The sequence below is a fragment of the Prionailurus viverrinus genome, chromosome D4 (assembly GCF_022837055.1).
Source record: "Prionailurus viverrinus isolate Anna chromosome D4, UM_Priviv_1.0, whole genome shotgun sequence".
Classification (NCBI taxonomy): Eukaryota; Metazoa; Chordata; class Mammalia; order Carnivora; family Felidae; genus Prionailurus; species Prionailurus viverrinus.
The window spans coordinates 94,394,397-94,416,882 of NC_062573.1; the positions used below are offsets into that span (position 1 = coordinate 94,394,397).

A 22,486-nucleotide genomic window follows, 5' to 3' on the forward strand; every position below is an offset into this window, starting at 1 on the left:
GACTCTGTCCTCCAGACGTGCCTCCCTGGGGCCCCTGGGGCCCCGGCAGCGGCAGGGAAGGAGGCAGCAAATGTGCTGACCCACAAGGTCATTAGTCAGAGGGTCTCTGGAAGTTTATTTCCAGCAACAGTCACTACACGGCCAACGGCACCTCCTATTTTCACGGAGGCAGCCAAGGGGGCAGCCTCTCCCTCCCGCCAGCCACATCCCAGGCAGACTCTGGTCTCCCATAGACTGGACACGCCGAGGGCTCTCTTGCTGGCTCCCTGACTGCTTGTTGCCCAGCCAGCTGCCTGCCACGCCCCGACCCCTGACGTGCACAGCCAAGCGTCTGCACAGGCCTCACCAGAGGGCCCAGCTCCTCCAAAACAGAGTCCATTTCTGACTCTGCTCATCTTGCCCTGGGTGAGGAGTGGTGGTTCTTGAGCAGTGGAGTGTGGGTCCTGGCACGGCCTGACCCAGAAGCCAGAGCGAGGGGATGTAGGACAGCAGAGAGAGGGGGCGGCTCAGAGCTAACCTGGGGCAGGGAAACACAAGGGCTGCGAGCTGGTCACTGTTTGCACACAGGGTGGCAGAGAGGCCCCTTTGTGCCAGTTTCCCCGAAGCTTCTCCTCTGGGAAGCCCCCTCCTCTGTGTCTTTCCCAGAAACCTCTGACATCAGCATCCTCTGTCTGAGGCAGAACCAAAGGGGACCCTCTCGCTAGCTTTGCGTGGCCTTCTCTGCCTCTACCCGAGGCACCGGGAGGTCCTGGTTCCGGCTGAAAGGGAGACGAGCAGGATGCCCCACCTGCCTGCCCCAACAGTTACAAGGAGGCTGAGAAAGGTGAAGAGAGCAGGGCCCACTGGCTGGGTCCCGGACCCCTGGGAACCACCTCACCAGCGCCACCAAAGCTGTGGCGTCCCTGCCGCTCCCCACCTCCCCAGCCAGGCAGGGTCCATCCATCCCTCCCAGCCAGGTGCTGCCTCCAGGGATGTTTCCCAGGGCCCCTGGCACTACGCAAACACCTGCCTGGGGCCACACACACAGTGGGCTGGAGCCCTCCAACTCTCCACACCCTGCACTGGCAAGTAGGGGTGCACGCCCACCAGAGCGGGGAAATCACAGAGAGAAGAGGGGTGGAGAAGGAAATCTCTAAAGCTAGCGTGAAGTCCTGGGCTCACCGCCAAGTGGCCTACGCACAGAACCAGCCAGAATCGCACAGCAGAGGCTCTGAGAACAGAATATAGTACAGAACAGCAGCCAGCCTGCCTCCACAGCGGCTCTGGGGAGCACACGAGTAGGGCAGACCGCAGTAACAGCGCAAAGGCCCGGAGAATTAAATTAACATTCAAACTGTCAGGGCCAGGACGTGCTCTGCGAACATAAGCACGCCGACAGTCTGTTATAACAGAAGATTTAAATGAGAACCAGCGCGTCATGACATCACGCCCAAAATACAGGATATAATCCAAAATAAGCAGGTTTACCAAAAGCCAGGAAAATCTCACCTGCAACATCAACAGACGAAAGTGACAACATGTCATGGAATTTGGAATTACTTGACAAGGATGATAAAGCAGTGATCACAGCCAGCTACAAACAGCAATCATGACCAGTAACACCGATGCAGAAGTATAATGACTGAAATAAAAAACTCTCTGGATGGGCTTAAAAGCAGAATCAGGAAGACAGAGGAAAGAGCCAATGACCTTGAGGAAAGATCACAAGAAACTATTCAATCTGAACGCTGGAAGAAGGAAAAAAACCCACCATGCCCAAGAGACCTCTGGGACAATAACAGAAGGTCTAGCATTTGTGTCTGTGGATTTCCGGAAGAGCAGAAAGAGTAAAGAGCTGAAAGAACATTCGAAGAAATAAAGACTGAAAACCTTCCAAGTCTGGTAAAAGATATAAATCTGTAGATTCAAGAAGATGAGCATTTGGTTTCTAAAAATTAAGGACAAAGACAAAGGCTTGAACACAGCCAGAGAGAAAGGATGGTGTAGAGATGTGGGAACAAGTCACGTCTGGGCTTCGCAGCAGAAGCCGTGGCGGCCGGAGGACGGCACAGCCCCCAGGGGCCGTCAGCACGGTGGCACATCCAGCAAACCAGCCTTCAGGATGAAGGTGAAAGAGGGTCTCAAGACGAAGGGAAGCCGCGAGAGTACGCAGCCAGCAGACCTGCCCTGAAAGGACCATCACGAAAGGCACTTCTTCAGACAGAAAGGAAGGGACACCAGGATGAAGACTGACAGAGTGGGAAATATTCTAGATGATTCTCCTCTCGAGCTTCAAGATCATGTTTGACGGCCGAAAGCCAAAATTACAGCACCGCGTGAGGGGCTTCAATGTGTGCAGAACAAGGGAGAATGATGGGACCGGAGCGGAGGTGAGGCCCCTGCAGCCCACCCTCAGGGACAGCGTGTTGGTACTAGATGGCCGGACGGGAAGGGGCGGGAACCGCAAGCCCACAGCAACTGCTGAAGATGTGGTATGAGGTCGCACCCCAGAACCACGACCGATGAATGGGAACGGATTACTCAAAAAGGCTGAAGGAGCTCAAAAGAAGACAGAAGGAGGCATCCAAGTAACAAGACAATGAGAGGGGAGAGCAGAGAACAAATAATAAGTGACAGGTATAAATCCTAATGTGAGTAAATGTATTAAAGGCAGACGGTCTATACACAAATAAAAAGAAGCTGTCAGAAGGGGTGACAAACACAGAACCCAACTATGTGCCTCCTACAGGAAACCTGCTTCCCACCTAACTGTACAGGTGCCTGGAGGGGAGACAGACAGACACACGCCTCCTGTGTCCGCCCTGGACCGTGCAGTGGGACCGCATTGGAAATAGGGTCTTGGCAGATGCAGTTGGTGGAGACGAGCTGTGCTGGACTCGGGTGGCCCCGCCCTGCTCTGCTGTCCCCCCCCAGCACATTTGTGCACCTCCATCCTTCCACAAGATGCAGGACTGTGCCCAGGTCACTGCACCGGGTGGGGGGCGGGGGGAGGACATAGTCCTGGCACAGGAGACAGAGCTAGGGAGGTGTGGGGTGAGTCAGGGGATTCAAGCGAAGGGGGAAAGGGGAGCTGAGGAGCAGAGGGCCCTGGGGTGGCCGGGTGGGTGCAGGGGTCTGATGAGGGGGCTCTGGCAGAGGGGCTGCAGGCCAAGGGGGCAGCAGGTGGTCCCAAAATAGTGAGGAGGAACCAGTTGCTGTTGAACAGGACAGGGGATCTAGCAAGTATTTAAAAGCGCACATTCTCAGAATTAGAACCAGAACAGAACACATAAGCTGGCAGGAAAAGTCCCAGCATCAGAGAATTGTTTCACCTGCTCAGACAGGCCAGACTCCCTCAAGCACCTGCCCCAGAGCTGGGTTCAGATCCGTGCCATCCAGTGGCCAAAAAACAGGGGAGGCCCCAGGGCTTCCCTACCATGCTGCCTGCTGCCAGTACCCATATCAGCAAACCCCAGCGCCTTCCCCACCAGCTCAGAGCTGCCCCACCCTGGCCACCACACCCCTCCTGCCACCCCTTCTCCCCTCGCTTCCCCCACTCCCTCCAGGCAGGGCTCCAGTGAGGTAGGCAGGGCTCCCAGGAGCCAGGCCCAAGGACATACCAGAAGCAGTTCCCTGTTGGAGGCTGCCCAGAATCTTCTCACCCAAGAGATGAATCAGCCGAGTCACAACCTGGGGGCAGAGAAAGAAAGGAGACCACACATTTAAACCAAGAAGCGAAGCACCTTGGATCCACATTTTCAAAATCACTACTTCTGTAAACCCCTCTGGGCCGTGGGCTGTGGGTAGTGTGGTTGGCTGGCTGGTCACCTGCAGGTAGGACCTAACTCTATAGGGTGCCTTCGTAGAGTCCACTGCAGGCAGCAGGTGTGAGGGGCACATGCCCTGTAACCTGGAGCCTGTCCCAGAGTCTCCTTTTACTTCCGGGGCACGAGAGCACCAGAGAAAGCCACAGCCACCTCCACAGGCAGGCCAGGAAGGGCTTCCATAGAGCCAAGGGCTCACTGTGTGCTCCTGAGCGGGCCAGACCTGGGCAGGACACGGGATGAGTATGACATGACATCCAGGAAGTATTACATGGCTACATTAATGCTAAATGTTATAGACAAAGTATTTAAGGTTGGAATGCCAAGATATTTACAATTTACTCACACATACTTTCATATAAATTCAGATGTTTTCATTGCTAGGGTTTACACTATGCAGGCGGCCTACCACTGTAGCTCCTAGATGCAGTCCAGGGCCACCGTGTAAAGAGAAGCTGCTGTCAGCTTCAGTAAAACCTAAATTATATCAGAAAGCAAGCTGAAGACACTGATGAGGTCCCTTGGATGCTGCCTGTCTGCTGTCCTCTGCCTCTCCAGGCCTCAGCCTCTGGTTTGCTTTCTGACCATCTACAGCCCTGAGCTCTTGGGCTGCCCCTGGAAGGAGCCGGCTGAGACCTTAGGCTCCAGTAACCAACAGCCCTGGAAAACCAACTCAGAGAGCCTCTCTCACCCCCATGATGATGGAGTCAAAGACTCATGCACGAGGCAAGTGAAACTGTCCACATTTTAAGGCGTGAGACAAAAAACAGTTTGAGCAGTGGTCCAAAAGAGAAGCTAAAAAGGAGTCTGGTTTGTATATAAGTAATCTAGCAACAAACTGTTACTTGGAGCTAATTTTAAAACCACACGTTATTGTGGAAAATTTCACGATACACAAGGGCGAACCCCACCCTCCATCACACAGCCACAATCAGTTCACACACACACCTGAAAAGGTTTGAAGCCAATCCCAAACACAGCATTTTATCCATTAATATTTGAATCTGTATCTCTAAAAGAGGCTTTAAAAACATACACATGGTATAATTATCACAGTTACAAATTTATAATAATTCTCATTAAGGCTAATTTAAAAAGCGATCATTTCTACAGCAAGTGAAAAAGGTTCAAAATAAGCCCATGAACACACGAAAAGGTGCTCAACATCTCTGGTCATCAGGGAAATTCTAAGCACAAGGAGAGCCATTTCCTGTGGAACGAACAAGTGCAGCCACCAAGTGCTGACGCCTGGTGACAGGCTGTGTGCTGCTGGGGCCATGAAATGGTACAACCACACGGGCAACCACATCCAACATACGTCTACCCTCTGACCCGGCAATGCCAGTGTCAAGTGGTTCCGAAGAGAAACGAAACACGTGCCATGAAAATATTTCCAGAACAGCCTCAAGCTGGGAACAACCAAATATCCATCAACAGGACAGATGAGTGCACCCTGGCGCGGGGTGGGACACTGCTTTGCAGCAAAAAGTACATGTCAACAGGACACAGACCTCAGACACCACACCGGGCAACAGAAGCCGGACAGAACACACTTCATTTACACAAAATCCAAGCACAGGGGCGCCTGGGTGGCACAGTCGGTTGAGCGTCTGACTTCAGCCAGGTCACGATCTCACGGTCCGTGAGTTCGAGCCCCGCGTCGGGCTCTGGGCTGATGGCTCAGAGCCTGGAGCCTGTTTCCGATTCTGTGTCTCCCTCTCTCTCTGCCCCTCCCCCGTTCATGCTCTGTCTCTCTCTGTCCCAAAAATAAATAAACGTTGAAAAAAAAATAAAAAAAAAAAAAATCCAAGCACAGACACAGAGAGGACGGTGGTGGTGGGTGGCGTGCTGGCAGCAGCCGCCCCATGGGGCCGAGTGGCCAGCGGTCCCCTGTGTTGGAGGGCACCAAGCAAGCAAGCCCAGGATCTAGGCCAGGCCAGGCCAGTGCCTATGGGAGAGCACACACGGTGGTAGTCAGCCCAGGAGCAGCCAGCGTGTGATGGAGAAGCATCGGGACGCACCACGAGCTCCTGGGAGCTGCACATGGGTGAAGTCTGTGGGCCCCCAGGGGAGCGGGTGTGAGCAGAGGGTCTTTCTATGGGCCCACCAGGGAGCACCCCTCCAGAACAGGAAGCAGCTGGCTCCCCCTTGCTCCCAGTGATCGCGTGGCCGCTGGTGGCACACGTACTGGCCCTGGCCACCACCACCACTGTTCTGCCATTCACAGGGGTCTCCTGGTGCTTAGATCAAGGCCCTCAGACTTGGGCCCAGATCCTCCCACAGATCACGGGCTTGCAGAGGTGCTGAGGGAGGGAGATGCAGGCGTCAGCCGCGGGCAGGTGCAGGAGGAAGTAGAAGAACTGGGGGGGTGGGCAGCGGCTTGGTGTGGGGTAATGCTCTGCGGTGTGGGGGGGGGGGTCCTCGAGGGAGGAGCTGCACACACTCCTGAACAAACAGCTCAAGACAGGAGCAGATGTTCTCACTGCTGGAGAGGGAGAGGCTGGCACAGAAAGGGAAGACCCTGGGAGCTCCAGCAGAGTGACCAAGGGCTCCGGGCCAGAAATGCACATGGCACAACAGGACTAAGGGGTCCCCAGAGACCAAATCTGGGACACGAACAGCCAAATGAAAGATGACAGTAAAAGATTACGAACTATCTAAACGGAGCCAGAATATACAGTGGCATGCCAAGGGGGTGCAGTGCCTCCCCCAGCCAGCTCTGTGTGCCCACAGGAAAAGGTCCTGCTGGGCAGGTGGCCCCCGGCTGCTTCCCCAGGGAAGGCACCCTAAACCGTTCACAGAAAGACATCCATTCCCTCGTTTCCAACTGGGAAAGACTCACCCTATCCCACGTAGGACACAGCAGGGCCACGTCCTAGGTGCTCTCAGCTGATGGAACCAGGAGGCTGCCCTGGGCTGCGTGGGCCCCACACATGCACACAGTTCCTCATGTGGCTGTGCTGGTCTCAACTCACATGCTCCAGCCCACCTTGTAAACCCTCCACTTTTCCACAAACAAGATACCTGTTTGCTGCAAATCCAACTTTTACTCCTTTCCCAAACTTAGGCCAATTGTTTCATTTTTTTCAACCTTTTCCGTCAGGTGACGAGGGGCCTATCTTGTTTTGGACTTGGGTGTTCTGGAATAAAGGTTTCTTCACTTCCATTTTATTTAGAGGGTTTACTACCCGTGGCTGAATTTTGTCAAAAGCCCTGATATAATCGTAAGGGGAAGACTTCCTTTTGACTTTTTCCCATAATTAATTACATTTTAATAGCTTCTCAACATTAGGCTAACATTCCTTAAACAGGCCCTAATCAAATACATATTTTTTACAGGTGATTTGCTCACATTTAGAGTATTTGTAGCACTAAGAGAAATGACTGAAAGTTTTCTGCATTTTTATCAAGTTTTGGTGCTAAAGTGAAAATAACTTTGTAAAATAAACTTGCTCTGTTCCAGAGCAGAGATGTCTGCACGAAACGCGCACACGGCGCTGATGAGGAAAGAACAGGCCATCTCTTCCTCCTGCAGCGGCTCTGCTCCGGATCCTCCTCCAAACTCCAGGGTCCGAGGCCCTCCCATTTCCCAGGCCGCACACTTACTGCTTGTAAGCAGGGAGACGAAAACCAGCCATTCCATCCGCCCCAGGAGCAGAACAGACTCCCCTCCGTCCACTGCCTGGACCAATGGCCACTCGCCCAAGCCTGAATCTGCCTTGTCCAAAGTCCGAGTCCACTTTTCCCAAGAAGCACAGCAAGAAAGCCCCCGCCGCGAAAACCACACTTGCATCACGCCTGTTCCTGCCTGTCGTGAGATCCCTCACTGGTTTTCAGTATCACCTGTGACGTGGCTCATCTTGTGGGAGGCGCCAGGTGGCTCCGCTCGTTGAGTTCCCGTGTACCCCTCCCACCTCCTGGCAACACCCAAGCCACCTGCCCCAAGGCCCTTATCCCCACCTGCTGGTCCATACTGACACCTCCTTGAAAACGGGCAACGAGCCTGCTTCAGGTCACTTCTATCTGTACCCACTCTGGTACTCAGAAGGACGCAGCCCAGTGTCTAGTAATCCCGAGTTCATGGTCTGGATGTCCTGCTTTCCTAAGGCAGCCCGGAACAGGAGTGCTTACCTGCGGGTACCTGCGCTTGATGGATGTCAGGGCTCCCGCCGGAAGCTTGGCCAGCTCTGAGTCCCGAACGGCATGCACTGTGGTCGCCCTGGCCTGGTGGGTGAGCGTCTCCACCTGAGGAAGAGAAGCTGGGGAGGTGCTCACGCCCTCCAGCCCTGTAGGCCCAGCCAGCCACACTCTGAACGCAACCACAGGCAGAGCACGTGGTGGCCCTTCTGCAGTGTGGCATACAGGCGGGAAACAGGAGGAAAAGGGGCTCGTCCAGCCACCCCTGAAGTGCTGGAGGAGCGTCAGTGACAGCCTGAGACAGGGTGAGCGTCCAGCAGTACTGGAACCTGCCTGAGGCCAAAGGGGCCGGGCATCCCGCAGGGCCTCATCCTACACAAGGTTCTCAGAGGAGCTCCCAGCTCCACCCGGCCAGCTGTCCTCTCCGGAGACCTTCAGGAATGACCGTTCCAAGCCCTGGTGCTGCAGCCTGGGTGAGAGCGAGCACGCCGGCCCCCAGGAAAGGCATGCCCTACATGAGGTCACTTGGAGGGCCCCCTCCCCACACCCAGGTAAGGAGCCAGGAGTCACCCTGGAGCAGGGCCTGGTGGGGACAGGGAATCTGGCCCTACCACACCGATGAGGTCTCCGCGGCCATACTCCCCCGCCAGGCGCTTTTTGCCATCATCCTTGCGGATCACAGAGCGTAGCCGGCCACTGAGGACGATGTAGGTGCAGTCTGACCTGTCTCCCTGCCTGCAGGGACAGAGACCGATGGAGCAGATGGGGCAAGGTCGGGAAGCCCTGTACCATTTGAGGTGGCAAATAAACCAATTAATTAAAAAAATATAATCTCACTAAATTTTTTTTGGTTGGGAAAATACAGTTATTTTCCATCAAAAAATACATACGCTAACATATAAAGGGCTTATTGTGATTTTTAAGCAAATAATCATTCGGGGCGCTTGGGCAGCTCAGTTGGTTAAGCATCTGACTCTTGATTTCGGCTCAGGTCATGGTCTGGCAGTACCGTTGGCGAGTTCGAGCCCCTGTGTCAGGCTCTGCGCTGACGGCGTGGAGTCTGCTTGGGATTCTGTCTTTCTCTCTCTCTCTGCCTCTTCCCCGCTCACGTTCTCCCTCTCAAATAAACTTCAATAAATACATCAAAAAATACATAAGTATTTTAAATGTTGTTGATTTTAATTTTCAATACCATTAAAAACCAGATAGCAACAGCCCGTGTCTGTGTGAAACTCTGGACACAGCTGCTGCTGCGACGTGGAGCTAAGAGGCCAGACGCTCAGCACACGAGCACCTTCACACAGGCTGTGCTAACCTCCCATCTGCTGGGCCATCTTAAAGGAGAGCCTGCATTTGCATACGTTGATAGGGAAAGATGCCCATGAAAAAGTGTGTGTGCGTGTGCGTGTCTGAGTGTGTGCACACGCACACCGTGGGAGGAGGGCCAGGAAGCACATGGGTGTGGGGACCTCAGGGAGCAGAGCCAGAGGAGTTGGTCTTCCCAGTGGAGACACTGCAGGTGACAGACCTGCATGCCTACGGGCCCCACCTGTACACTGCGCGCCCGGCCTCCACCTCCATCCAGTCCAGCGCGAAGTCGATCTGCCGCACGAAGGACGACACCCGCTGGACGGCGGTGTGCGCCACGCCCAGGACCACCGTTGGCTGCTTCCGCATGATTCTGCCAAGCCCGCCCAGAGTCACTCCTGCTCCAGCAAGGCCTACAGCCAGCCCTTCCGGTGCTACCCCCTTCCCTCCAGGCCACAGCACTTGGAGCTGGCGGGACCTGTACCCACACTTATCAAATGGGGATGCCACATAGCAGGTGACAGGGACACAGGCCCAGGGCTAGGACAGAGCTCAGCAACCACTCAGCCACCTGCTCCGATGTGGTCTGCGCACGCCCCGCAGCCGCCAGCAGCTTTGGGAGAGTCTGTGGAGCCCCCTGCCAGCTGCCATCGCCCCCACAGATGTGCTCCGAGTACAGGCCTCATTTGACGTCTCACCCCAGCAGTGGGATGCAACGTGCCATGAAGACCAGAGTGGGTGTGGAAAAAGGGCTGAGTAGGGGCACAAGAGTGAGGGTGAGGCTGAGAGGTCAGAGGGCAGCGGCCACGCAGGACCTTGGGAACGCTCTGGGTCGATTCTGGGCGTGACAGAGTAATTGGCAGGCTCTGGCCGGCAGGAACACAACAGACCCAATTCCCTGGTCGCCGTGTGTGAACCGGCTGCTGGGGACGAGGGCAACAGCAGGGTGTCCCCTATACTGTGAAGGCTTCTAGAAGGAGCAGTAAGGGCACGGTTAGCTCAGGGGCGGCAGGCTGGGGCAACTCCAAAACTCTGCCCGAGCAAGTGGCAGATAGAGTCACAAGTTACAGAGAAGAGAAAAATGGGAGCAGGAGAAAACTGGGGGGAAATCGGCAGTTCGGTTTCGGACAATGACTGAGGAAGCCCCTGAGGCACTGCAGGGGGTGGTCAGCACATCAGGCCAACACAGGGGCCAGGAGGGGAGTTTGGTGGGAGCCGTGAATTTAGTACATAAAGGCCCAGGGTTAGATGAGCTCTCTCAGGACATGAGTCAGACGATGTGTGCAGGGCGGGAGCTGCCTACGACACACACCGTGAGCCCACAACACACACACACACACACACACACACACACACACACACACACGCACAGGGGTGACGATCAGGCTCCCTCAGCAGGCTGAGGACACCTCTGGGCCTGGAGGGGCTGGACTGGGTGGACAAGGGTCTAGGCCCAGGCTTATGGATGATCTGGACTGTCTTCCTGAAGAGGACCCGAAGCTCTCTGGGCCTCCAGAGGCAGGGAGCATGGTGGCCACCCCACAGGGTAACAAGCCCTTCCTGCTACTTCACCCCACTGACCTCACCTTTCTCCCTGGAACTCCTGTCTCCTTGGGTGTGAGTAGGGCTAGAGGCAGGCCCCGAGAGGTACCTGACGTGGGCCCCACAACAGCCACCCACACAGGAGCCACCCAGGCCGGCCTGGCCTCACGTGGCAGGTCGAGGCCCAGCGGGGACTCACTCGTAGAAGTGGGCCTTGGAGATGGAGAGAAAGCTGCAGTCCCTGTTGGCCTTGATGGTGAAGATGAGGGGCTCTCCCGTGAGCACTGCCAGCTGGCCCACCATCTCCCCCGGGCGCACCACGAATAGGCAGGTGTCCTCCTCACTGTCGATCTTCCGCTGGTACACATGCAGCAGCCCCGAGACCACAAAGAGGATGTTCACGTCCTAACCAAACAAGGGGTATGGGCTGGAGACCCCTGGGTCCAGGCAGTCAGCGCAGCAGCACCATGGGGGCTCTGCGCGGCGGGGCCAGGGGATGGCCCAGGAACTGCACACTTCTCCTCTGCCTGTGCTGTCTCATGTCACTGTTCCTGGGCACAGGCTCGTGCTGCCTAGGAGCTCTGTCCCCCAAGTCCTGCCCCTGGGTCTTCAGCCGGCTGTGGTAACCTGGGCCCGTGTAGTGACGCTCCAGCAGGTACACGGGCACAAGGGTGGAGGGCCCATGCTCGGTCTGCTCTCCCAGCAAAAAACACCTGTTTCACCAAAGCTGCTCTAAGAGCACACTAAGCAAAACACCTTCCGGCATGCTGGTGCAGGGGCCACAGAAGACCCAACTCCTACAAAGAGGGACACCCAGACCACCCAGCAGCAAGAGAGACGAGCTCCCAGGAGGGCAGATGCCATGGAGATGATCCCTGCCTGCCCAGCACAACAAGGCTTTCAGAATCAGAAATTAGGTTCATTTATTTAGAAAAATGTATTTTTCATCTGTATTTGGACTTAGGAATTGAGAAAACAAAAGCATGTCCTCTGCACCTAGGAGCTCAGTAATGACCTGCTCACACATATGCAAGCACGTGTGCATCTGTGAGTGTGCACACGCACCCACCCCCACAAACAGGGCGGGCTCAGTGATTCACAACATGGCTGCAGACACCTCCACAAGCCCCAGGGGAAGAGCGCCCTCAGGAACAGTGACAACAGACCCTGCATCCTGTCCAGCACTGGCTACAGCACTGGGCAGCCCTGGTGGCCACTCCCTCCGACCATGGCCTTTTGCTCACCTGGTCTCCCTGCCTCGACACCACCGTGCCTCCCGGAACATGGAGAAGCGTCACCCGGCCATCCAAGAGCGAGGTGTCCTAAAAATAGGAATGCAAGTACCAACAAAAGAGAGCACGGACACTGTCTGAGGACGGCTGCCAAGGCGGACCCTGCACAGCCACCCGCATCACACTGGTACCATCGGCACAGGACTTCAGACATCAGACATGGAGCCTCCAGGAGCCCAGCTGGGCCTCTCATAGGAAATACCCGAGAAGAGTGCCCTAAATGCCTTTAGGCCTCCAGTAGCGGGAGGGACAGGATATTGTAAAATACTCCAGAGGCTTATGTGCTCTTCACAGGCCTGCCCGCAGGGGAAACTGCTTCAGCACAGCCTGACCTGCTGGGGCTTCATCAGGGCTTAGCTGGCCAGAGGAAGGGGAGTGCCCAGCCCCAGCCCACGTCAGCCATCTTGTGTTCCCTAAAGGGTTGGGGGTGACCCTGAGACGCACTGGGAGACTCCAACGCAGAGGCACAGGCCCCACTGAACACAGACCACACGGGACCCATGGCCCTCCCCTCCCTTCCCCTCCCCACCCCTCCCTATATCACTCAAGAACTACTGACAAGAGTTCCTTCTCTTTTATCATTAATTATACCTTTAATATAATAAAAGTTATTAAAAGCAGCAACTGAAAACCATCAATCTTTTCAAAGGTGCACAGGATTACTGTAAGGTCAGGTGGCAGCACAGCTACTCTCTGGTATGAATGAGATGCTGGGGTGCGGAGTCAGGGTGGCCTTGCTAGGCCTTGTGCTGACTTCCCAAGTGAGGAAGACACCCCCTTCCCCTCTTCCAGCCAGAGGCTCCCTGGAGCCTGCGCAGAGAAGGTGCAGGTGCACTGTGGCAGGCCTTGACCCCCTGTGCTTTCTCAGAAGCCTAGAAAGCAAGCCTGGGGCGGGGGGTGGGGGGGTTGCTGTGCCCCCTGAAGCCAGGCAGGAAGCCACAGATTAGAGCCCAGGTCCCACACCCTGCCAGGCTGGGCTGCAGTGGCAGCAGCTATGGGGCTGAGAAGGGAGAAAACCAGCCCAGCTGCACCTCCTGGATCTGTCAGGGGAGCAGAGGGAAACTACAGCTCCTCTGACGCGGGACATCACATCCAGCCATCAAGAAAAAACCACGAGGCACACGCAAAGGCAAAAACACAGTCTGAAGAGACAGAGCAGCATCAGAACCGGACTCAGACCTGGCAGAGGTGTTGGAATTATCAGAGTAGAATTTTAAACAACTGCGGTTAATATACGCTAAGGGCTCTGCAGATCAAGTAGGCGGCACACGAGAACACATGGGCAGTGTAAGCACAGAGGGAGAAATCGCGAGAACCAAAGAGAAAAGCTGGAGATAAAGACAGTATGGCAGAAAGGAGCCCTCTGATGGGCTCATTAGCAGACTGGAGTCACTGAGCAAAGAATCTTGACACTTAAGGACACAGCAACAGAAACTCCAGAAGTGAAACTCAAGCAAACAAGCAAAACTGTAAACACAGAACAGGATCCCCAAGGGCTGTGAGACAACGACAAAGGTGTGACACACATGTGAAGGGAAGGCTAGGAGGAGGAGGAGGAAGAGAGAAAGACACAAAAGAAATAACTGAAACAATAATGACTGAGAATTCCCCCAAATGAATGTCAGACACCAAACCACAGACCAGGAAGTCAGAGGACACCACACCCAGGCATACAGATCATTTCAAAGTGCAGAAGGTCCAAGACAAACGAGGGTCCTGAAAGCAGTCGGAGGGAAGAGGTGCCTGGGGGTCTCAGTCAGTTTAGTGTCCAACTGTTGGTTTCAGGTCAGGTCACGATCTCACAGTTTGTGGGTTTGAGCCCCGTGTCAGGGATTGGGATTCTCTCTCTCTCTCCCTCTCTGTCTCCAGTTCGCTCACCCTGTCTCTCTCTCAAAATAAATAAACAAACAAACTTGGAGGAAAAAAAAAAAAAAAGAAGCTGGAGAGAAGAAACACCTGAGCTACGGAGGAACAAAGAATTACACCTAACTTCTCGGAAATGAACATGAGCAAGACAAAAGTAAGTCAAATATTGAAAGTGTTGAGAGACAAAAAACAGAGAAAACCTGGAATTCTGCACCCACTGGAATTGCCCTTCAGACATGAGGGGGTGATGAAGATGCTGAAAGAAGTTCTTCAGAGAGAAGGAAAACGATACAGGTCAGAACCTCGATCGACATGATGAAAAGAGCGCTGGAGAAGACACGTAAGTGAAGGGAAAATAAAAACTTTTATTGTTCTTATTCTTTTTTTTTTAAGATTAAAAAAAAATTATTTAATGTTTATTTACTTTTGAGACAGAGAGAGATAGAGCATGAGCCGGGGAGGGGCAGAGAGACAGGGAGACAGAATCCAAAGCAAGCTCCAGGCTCTGAGCTGTCAGCGCACAGCCAGATGCAGAGCTCGAACTCACGAGCCACAGGATCATGACCTGAGCCGAAGTCGGACGCTTAACCGACTGAGCCACCCAGGGGCCCCAAGATTTTATTTTTGGGTAATTTCTATACCTAGCACGGGGCTCGAACTCACGACCCTGAGATTAAGAGGTGCATGCTCCACGGACTGAGCCTCATAGTTCTTATTCTTTTTTTTTTTTTTTTTAACATTTATTTATTTTTGAGACAGAGAGAGACAGAGCATGAATGGGGGAGGGGCAGAGAGAGAGACACAGAATCGGAAGCAGGCTCCAGGCTCTGAGCCATCGGCCCAGAGCCCGACGCGGGGCTCGAACTCACGGACCGCGAGATCGTGACCTGAGTTGAAGTCGGACGCTTAACCGACTGAGCCACCCAGGCGCCCCTCATAGTTATTATTCTTAATTGATCTAACAGGTAAATCTCTTCAATAACATCAATAGCAACTATGTACCTGGTTATGCATGCCATGATGCTCCAAGTGGTGGCCAGTTAGGGTTACCTGGTTCTAAGCTCTCACACTCTACAAGGCAGTGTCGTGTTTAAAAGGAGAACTCAGAAGCTGTCAGAAGCCGGGGCCAGAGACCAATATATATATTTCTTATGATGTCAGGGTAATTTGAAAGTAGACTAGGGTTAAATGCAAATATATACTGCAAGTTTAGGGCAACCACTAAAAAAGTAAAAAAGAAATATAAAACAGATAAGCCAAAAAAGGAGGAAAACCAGATGATACAAAACGCATAATAGTCACAAAAAGCAAAAAACAAGAAAAATGAGGGCAACAAATAGGAAACAGTAAACAATGTGGTAGGTAATAACCCAACTCTATCAGTAATCATTTACACATCAACGGTCTGAATGCACCAATTAAAAGACAAAGGTTGTTGGCACAAAAACAGACACTCAGACACTGGAACAGAATGCAGAACCCATAAATGGACCCACAAACGTATGGCTGACTAATCTTTGACAAAGCAGGAAAGAACATCCAATGGAATAAAGACAGTCTCCTCAGCAAGTGGTGCTGGGAAAACTGGACAGCGACATGCAGAAAAATGAACCTGGACCACTTTCTTACACCATACACAAAAATAAACTCAAAATGGATGAAAGACCTAAAATTAAGACAGGAAGCCATCAAAATCTAGAGGAGAAGGCAGGCAAAAACCTCTTTGACCTCGGCCGCGGCAACTTCTTACTCGACACATCTCCGGAGACAAGGGAAACAAAAGCAGAAAGGAACTATTGGGACCTCATCAAAATAAAATGCTTTTGCACAGCGAAGGAAACAATCAGCAAAACTAAAAGGCAACTGACGGAATGGGAGAAGATATTTGTAAATGATATATCAGATAAAGGGTTAGTATCCAAAATCTGTAAAGAACTTATCAAACTCAACACCCAAAAAACAAATAATCCAGTGAAGAAATGGGCAAAAGACATGAATAGTTACTTCTCCAAAGAAGACATCCAGATGGTCAACCGACACATGAAAAAATGCTCGACATCACTCATCATCAGGGAAATACACATCAAAACCACAAGGAGATACCACCTCACACCTGTCAGAATGGCTCACATTAACAACTCAGGCAACAACAGATGTTGGTGAGGATGCAGAGAAAGAGGCTCTCTTTTGCACTGTTGGTGGCAACACAAGCTGGTGCAGCCACTCTGGAAAACAGCCTGGAGGTTCCTCAAAAAACTAAAAATAGGGGTGCCTGGATGGCTCAGTTGGTTAAGTGTCTGACTTTGGCTCAGGTCATGATCTCGCGGTTTGTGAGTTCGAGCCCCGCATTGGGCTCTGTGCTGACAGCTCAGAGCCTGGAGCCTGCTTCGGATTCTGTGTCTCCCTCTCTCTCTGCCCCTTCCCGGCTCATGCTCTGTCTCTCTCTGTCTCAAAAATAAACAAAACATTAAAAAAAAAAATTAAAAAAACTAAAAATAGAACTATCCTATGACCCAGAAATTGCCCTACTAGGTATTTATCCAAGGGATACAGGTGTACTGTTTCGAAGGGGCACATGCACCCCTATGTTTATAGAAGTGCTATCGACAATAGCCAAAGTATGGAAAGAGCCCAAATGTCCATTGACAGATGAATGGATAAAGATGTGGTATATATACACGATGGAGTATTACTCGGCAATCAAAAAAAACGAAAGCTTGCCATTTGCAGCTGCGTGGATGGAACTAGAGAGTATTATGCTAAGTGAAATGAGCCAGTCAGAAAAGACAAATATCATATGACTTCACTCAGATGAGGAATTTGAGATACAAAACAGATGAACATAAAGGAAAGGAAGCAAAAATAAAAATAAGGAGGGGGGGACAAAACATAAGATACTCTTAAATACAGAGAACAAACTGAGGGTTGTGGGAGGGGTTGTGGGTGGGCAGATGGGCAGATGGGCTAAATGGGTAAGGGGCATTAAGGAAAACACCTGTTGGCATGAGCACTGGGAGTTATACGTAGGGGATGAATCATTGTATCTACTCCCAAAATCATTATTGCACTATAAGCTAACTTTGATGTAATTAAAAATTAACTAATTAATTTTAAAAAATAAACTAGGGAGAAGGCAGAAAAAAAAAAAAAGACAAAGGTTGTCAGACTAACTACAAAAACAAGACCCAACTATATGTTGTTTACAAGAAATCCACTTTAGGGGCACCTGGGTGGCTCAGCTGGTTAAGCGTTTGACTTCGGCCCAGGTCATGGTCTCACGGTTCGTGAGTTTGAGACCCACATCGGGCTCTGTCCTGACAGCTCAGAGCCTGGAGCCTGCTTCAGATTCTGTCTCTCTCTCTCTCTCTCTCTCTCTCTCTCTCTGCCCCTCCTTAGCTCATGCTCGCTCTCTCTCTCTGTGTCAAAAATAAATAAACTTAAAAAAAAAAAAACCACTTTAAATGTAAAGACACACATGGATTAAAAGTAGATGAATAGAGAAAACAAAACAAAGCAGAATCAGCTATATTGATTTCAGAGGATGAAGCAGACTTCTCAGAAGGAAGATTACCAGGGATAATGATGGACATTGCTCAATGATAAAGGGGTCAATTTTTTTTAAGTTTATTTATTTATTTTGAGAGAAACAGAGACAGCAAGAGATGGGGAGAGGCAGAGAGAGAGAGGGAGAGAGAGAACCCCATGCAGACTCTGCACTGTCAGCACAGAGCCCAATGTGGGGCTTGAAATCACAAAACTGTGAGATCATGACCTGAGGCAAAATCAATCTGCTTTAACCAACTGAGCCACCCTGGTGCCTCTAAAGGGGTCAATTCTTGAAGGTGTACCAACCCTATACATGAGGTGCGCACCTAACAACAGATCGTTTAAGTACATGAGACACAAACAGAACCGCAGGAGAAACAGACAAATCCACTATTATAGATGGAGACTCAGCCCTCTCTGTCAGAAATGCAGACCCAGCTAGCAGAAAACCCGTAAAGACGCGGCTGAGCTCAACAGAATCATCCAACAACTGGGCATAATTTATCATCTATATTACTTCATACAAAAAAGCAGAATACAGTCTTCCCACATGGAACATTCACAAAGATAGCCTATACCTTGGGGATAAACCACATCTTCATAAATTTAAGGAAATACAAATGATACAAAGTCTGCTCTCAGAGCACAATAGAATTAAGTGAGAAATCGTAACAGAAAGATAACTGGAAGAGCCAAAAATACTTGGAAATTACACAACACACCTCTTTTTTTTGAGAGAGAGAGTGTGTGCTCACGGGCAAGAGCAGGGGAGGGGCTGAGGGAGAGGGACAGAAGAGAGCCTTAAGCAGGCTCCACGGTCAGCATGGAGCCCGACCATGAAATCATGACCCGAGCTACCCAAATGCCCCTAAACAACACATTTCTAAACAACACATGGGTTAAATAAGAAATCTCAAGAGAAATTTTATTTAAAAAATTGTTTTTAATGTTTATTTATTTTTGAAAGAGACAGAGAGAAAGCAGAAGAGGGGCAGAGAGTGAGGGAGACACAGAATCCAAAGCAGGCTCCAGGCTCCAAGCTGTCAGCACAGAGCCCAATGTGGGACTTGAACTCACGAACCGTGAGATCATGACCTGAGCTGAAGTTGGATGCTCAACCAGCTGAGGCATGCAGGCGCCCTCAAGAGAAATTTTAAACAAATTTTTAACTAAATGAAAATGAAAACACAACTCAAAATTTGTGGGATCCAGCAAAAGCAGCATTTAGATAGAAACTTATAGCACTGATTGCATAAATCAGAAAAGATCCAATATCAATAATCTAAGCTTCCACCTTATAAAATTAGGGGAGGGGCTCCTGGGTGGCAACTTCCGCTCAGGTCATGATCTTGTGATCCATGAGTCTGAGTTCTGCACTGGACTCTGTGCTGACAGCTTGGAGCCTGGAGCCTGCTTTAGATTCTGTGTGTGTCTCTCTCTCTGCCCCTCCCCTGCTCACACTCTGTCTCTCTCTCAAAAATAAATAAACATTAAAAATATAATAATAAAATAAAATAAAATAAGGGGGAAAAGGTAAATTAGAAGTAGGCAGAAAAAAAGAAATAATAAAAATTAGAGCAGGGGCACCTGGGTGGCTCAGTTAAGCATCTGACTTCGGCTAGACCATGACCTCGCGGTGTGTGGGTCTGAGCCCCACGTTGGGCTCTGTGCTGACAGCTCGGAGCCTGGAGCCTGCTTCAAATTCTGTGTCTCCCTCTCTCTCTGCCCTTCCCCTGCTCATACTCTGCCTCTGTCTCTCAAAAATAAATAAATGTTAAAAAAAAATTTTTTTAAATAAAAAATTAGAGCAGAAATCAATAAAATTGAGAACAGGAAATCAATAGGGAGAATCAACAAAATCAAAAGCCAATTCTTTGAAAAAATCAACAAAATTGATAAGCCTATAGCCGACTAAGAAAAAAAAGAAAGAGAACACAAATTATTACTATCAGAAATGAAAGAAGGGACATCACTACAGATAACCAGCAAAGTAAAAGGATAATATAGAAATACTATGAACAATCTATGTTCAACAATTTAATAACCTAGATGAAATAAGCCTATTCCTTGAAAGACACAATCCACCAAAATTCACACAAGAGACTACCTGAATAAGCCTATAACTATTAAGAAATTGAGTCAGCAATTAATAACTTTCCAAAACAGAATGCACCAGGCCCAGATGGGTTCACTGGTAGATTCTGCCAGATATTTAAGGAAGAAATTACACTAATTCTCTACAATCTCTTTCAGAAAATTGAAGCAGAGGGAATTCTTAGCTTATTCTATGAGGCCAGCATTTCCCAAACACCAAAACCAGACAAAGACAATACAATAAAACTATAGACCTGTATCTCTCATGAACACAGATGCAAAATTTCTCAACAAAGCATTAGCAAATCAAATCCAACAACATAAGAATTATACGCAACAAACAAGTGGGATCTGTCCCAGGTATGCAAGGCTGGTCCAACACTTGAAAAATCAATTAATGGGGGGCGCCTGGGTGGCTCAGTCGGTTGAGCGTCCGACTGTGGCTCAGGTCATGATCTCGCGGTTTGTGAGTTTGAGCCCCATGCTGGGCTCTGTGCTGACAGCTCAGAGCCTGGAGCCTGCTTCGGATTCTGTGTGTGTGTGTGTGTGTGTGTGTGTGTGTGTGTGTGTGTGTGTCTCCCCCCACTCACACCCTGTCTCTCTCTCCTTCAAAAATAAAATAAACATTAAAAAACAGGTGTTTTTTTTTTAAATAAAAAATCAGTTCAATGTAATTCATCCCGTCAACAGACCAAAAAAAAAAAAAAAAACAAAACCACATGGTCATATCAACAGATACAGAATAAGCATTTTTTTTTTTTAAGTAGGTTCCATGCCCAGTGTGGAGCCCAACATGGGGCTTGAACTCACGACCCTAAGATCAAGATCTGAGCTGAGATCAAAAGCTGGATGCTTAACCGACCAAACCTCCCGGGTGCCCCCAAAAATAAAATCTTAAAAAACAATAAAATAAGAAAAATTAAAAGCCATGTTCATTGTGCCTTATTTGTCTGAAATGGAAAAGTCTGAAAATCCTGACTGCTGTCATGCATGCAGGGTCACAGGAGCCCTTGCCACTGATCTGGGCAAGTGGTGATATATACCCCCTGGGACACAGACACATGAGTGTGTGTCCCTCCACAGCACGGATGTGCTGTGATATGAGAGATAGATATGCACAGCACATTCATTCCCATGCTGGCCCGAGCCAGAGACAGCAGTGATGGGGCCTCCAGGACTGACAACCGTGTGGGCAGGTCACAGGCACAAAGCTGAGCAAGTGTCAGTAGGCCCAGAGGACACACAGGAGGAGTCGCGTACATCAAGTCCACACACAGGCGCAAGGCAGTGGTCTTCCCGGGGAGCAGGGGGTTGCAGCCACTGAGGGCACACAGCTGGTTTCGGGACCAGTAGTTTGGTCCCTTATGTGGTGGCTCCATGGGCACCCACTCTCTTCTGTATACAAGGTATTCACAACTCTTTAACCCTTAGATGGCATCCAAAGTTTGCAGAGTACACAGGACTCACAGCCCGCGGAGGAGGGCAAGGATGTACTGAGAAAGCGCCAGGGAGAGGGTCTGCGAAGCCACCAGCACAATAACTCCATCCTGGGACGCACTGCCCCAAAGGCGTGGGTCTTTAGGACAATGTGCAGGAGTCATCACCCACCTGTCCCACCAGAGACTGCACATGTCTCCATGCTCACCCAAGCCAGAGACAGGGCAGGAGGGTGGCCACTTACGTCCAGCTTCATCAGGGTGAGCAGGTCCTTCTTGGCGGCTCTGAAGATAGCATCTGTCTTCCTGCTGGAGACAGTCTCATCTAAGTTAGTCTCTGAGTAGTGGAAGACCGCAGAGGGAGTGTCTGCAACAATCACGTTCTTCTTGGACTTGAGAAGAACAGAGGCAGCATGATCAGAGGGGTGTGGCAGGGGAAGGGTCCCCGTAGGACACACTACAGCCAAGGAGCACCAAAGCCAGAGAGGGAAAAGAGGGTCCCCACCCACCTTGCTGGCCACAGAGCTCCCAAGGCGTTCTTCTGCATGGAGAAGGACCCTGGCACGGTCACATGCCATCCTCAGGTCTGAGGTTGCACCTGCTGTGCCCCCTACGAATAGAGGGAAGACTGAGGACACTAAGGACCAGCCTGGGCACGTGGGTCCATATGCACTCACCGAAGGCCGGCTGAGCTCTCCTTGAAGCCTGAGGAATACAGACCCTGGTAGATAAAACCACTGGAGCACAAAGTCACTGTGCTTTCACGCTCTCCTGTGACCCACAACCAACTTTTATTTTGTTTTTTAAATTAAAAAAATTTGGTGGGGGGGGGGGGGGGCGCCTAGGTGGCTCAGTAGGTTAAGTGCCCGATTTCAGCTCAGGTCATGATCTCACAGCTCATGAGTTCCAGCCCTGCATCAGGCTCTGTGCTGACAGCTCAGAGCCTGCTTTGGATTCTGTGACTGTCTCCCTGCCCCTACCCCACTTGTGCTCTCTCTCAAAACTAAACATTAGAAGAAAAAATTTTTTTATTTTTAAGATTTTATTTTTAAGTCATCTGTATACCCAACGTGGGCTCAAACTTATGACCCCGAGATTAAGAGTCACACGCTCCACTGACTGAGCCAGCCAGGTACCCCCACAACCAACTTTTAATCATAACTATTTTTGCTCAGTCTGAGATACTGTGTATTTATAGTACTTACTGTAATACTGTTATGTTATTATTTAACAACATATTAACATTTTATATATTAACATATTATTGTTTTGTTATTAAGCCAAGGTATTGTGATACCAATATCTATTTTACAAATAAAACCCAACCATGCTCCCCGTAACGGATACACGCATATATCAAAGGTTACACATTTCTGTAGGATGCTATTCTCCTAGTTTATACACATCACGTATTATATACTATATACAAGACAGTTGACAAAACTTAAGATTCTGATCAGTG

The 22,486-nt window shown here is 50.6% G+C and overlaps 1 protein-coding gene across 8 annotated transcripts in view; it reads right to left on the minus strand.

Annotated features, from left to right (window-relative positions):
* The window catches only part of PNPLA7 (patatin like phospholipase domain containing 7), a 64,077-nt gene that overhangs the window by 25,039 nt on the left and 16,552 nt on the right, over nucleotides 1-22,486 (minus strand). For 7 of the 8 annotated variants that reach the window (XM_047830579.1, XM_047830581.1, XM_047830580.1 and 4 more), the window contains 8 exons: nucleotides 21,534-21,634; nucleotides 21,270-21,416; nucleotides 12,035-12,112; nucleotides 10,990-11,195; nucleotides 9,490-9,621; nucleotides 8,552-8,675; nucleotides 7,935-8,048; nucleotides 3,600-3,669 (listed from right to left, as the gene is read on the minus strand). In XM_047830579.1, the coding sequence (XP_047686535.1) occupies nucleotides 3,600-3,669; nucleotides 7,935-8,048; nucleotides 8,552-8,675; nucleotides 9,490-9,621; nucleotides 10,990-11,195; nucleotides 12,035-12,112; nucleotides 21,270-21,416; nucleotides 21,534-21,634 (972 nt within the window). The remainder of the gene's footprint in view (nucleotides 1-3,599; nucleotides 3,670-7,934; nucleotides 8,049-8,551; nucleotides 8,676-9,489; nucleotides 9,622-10,989; nucleotides 11,196-12,034; nucleotides 12,113-21,269; nucleotides 21,417-21,533; nucleotides 21,635-22,486) is intronic. The other variant, XM_047830584.1, reaches the window with a different exon arrangement.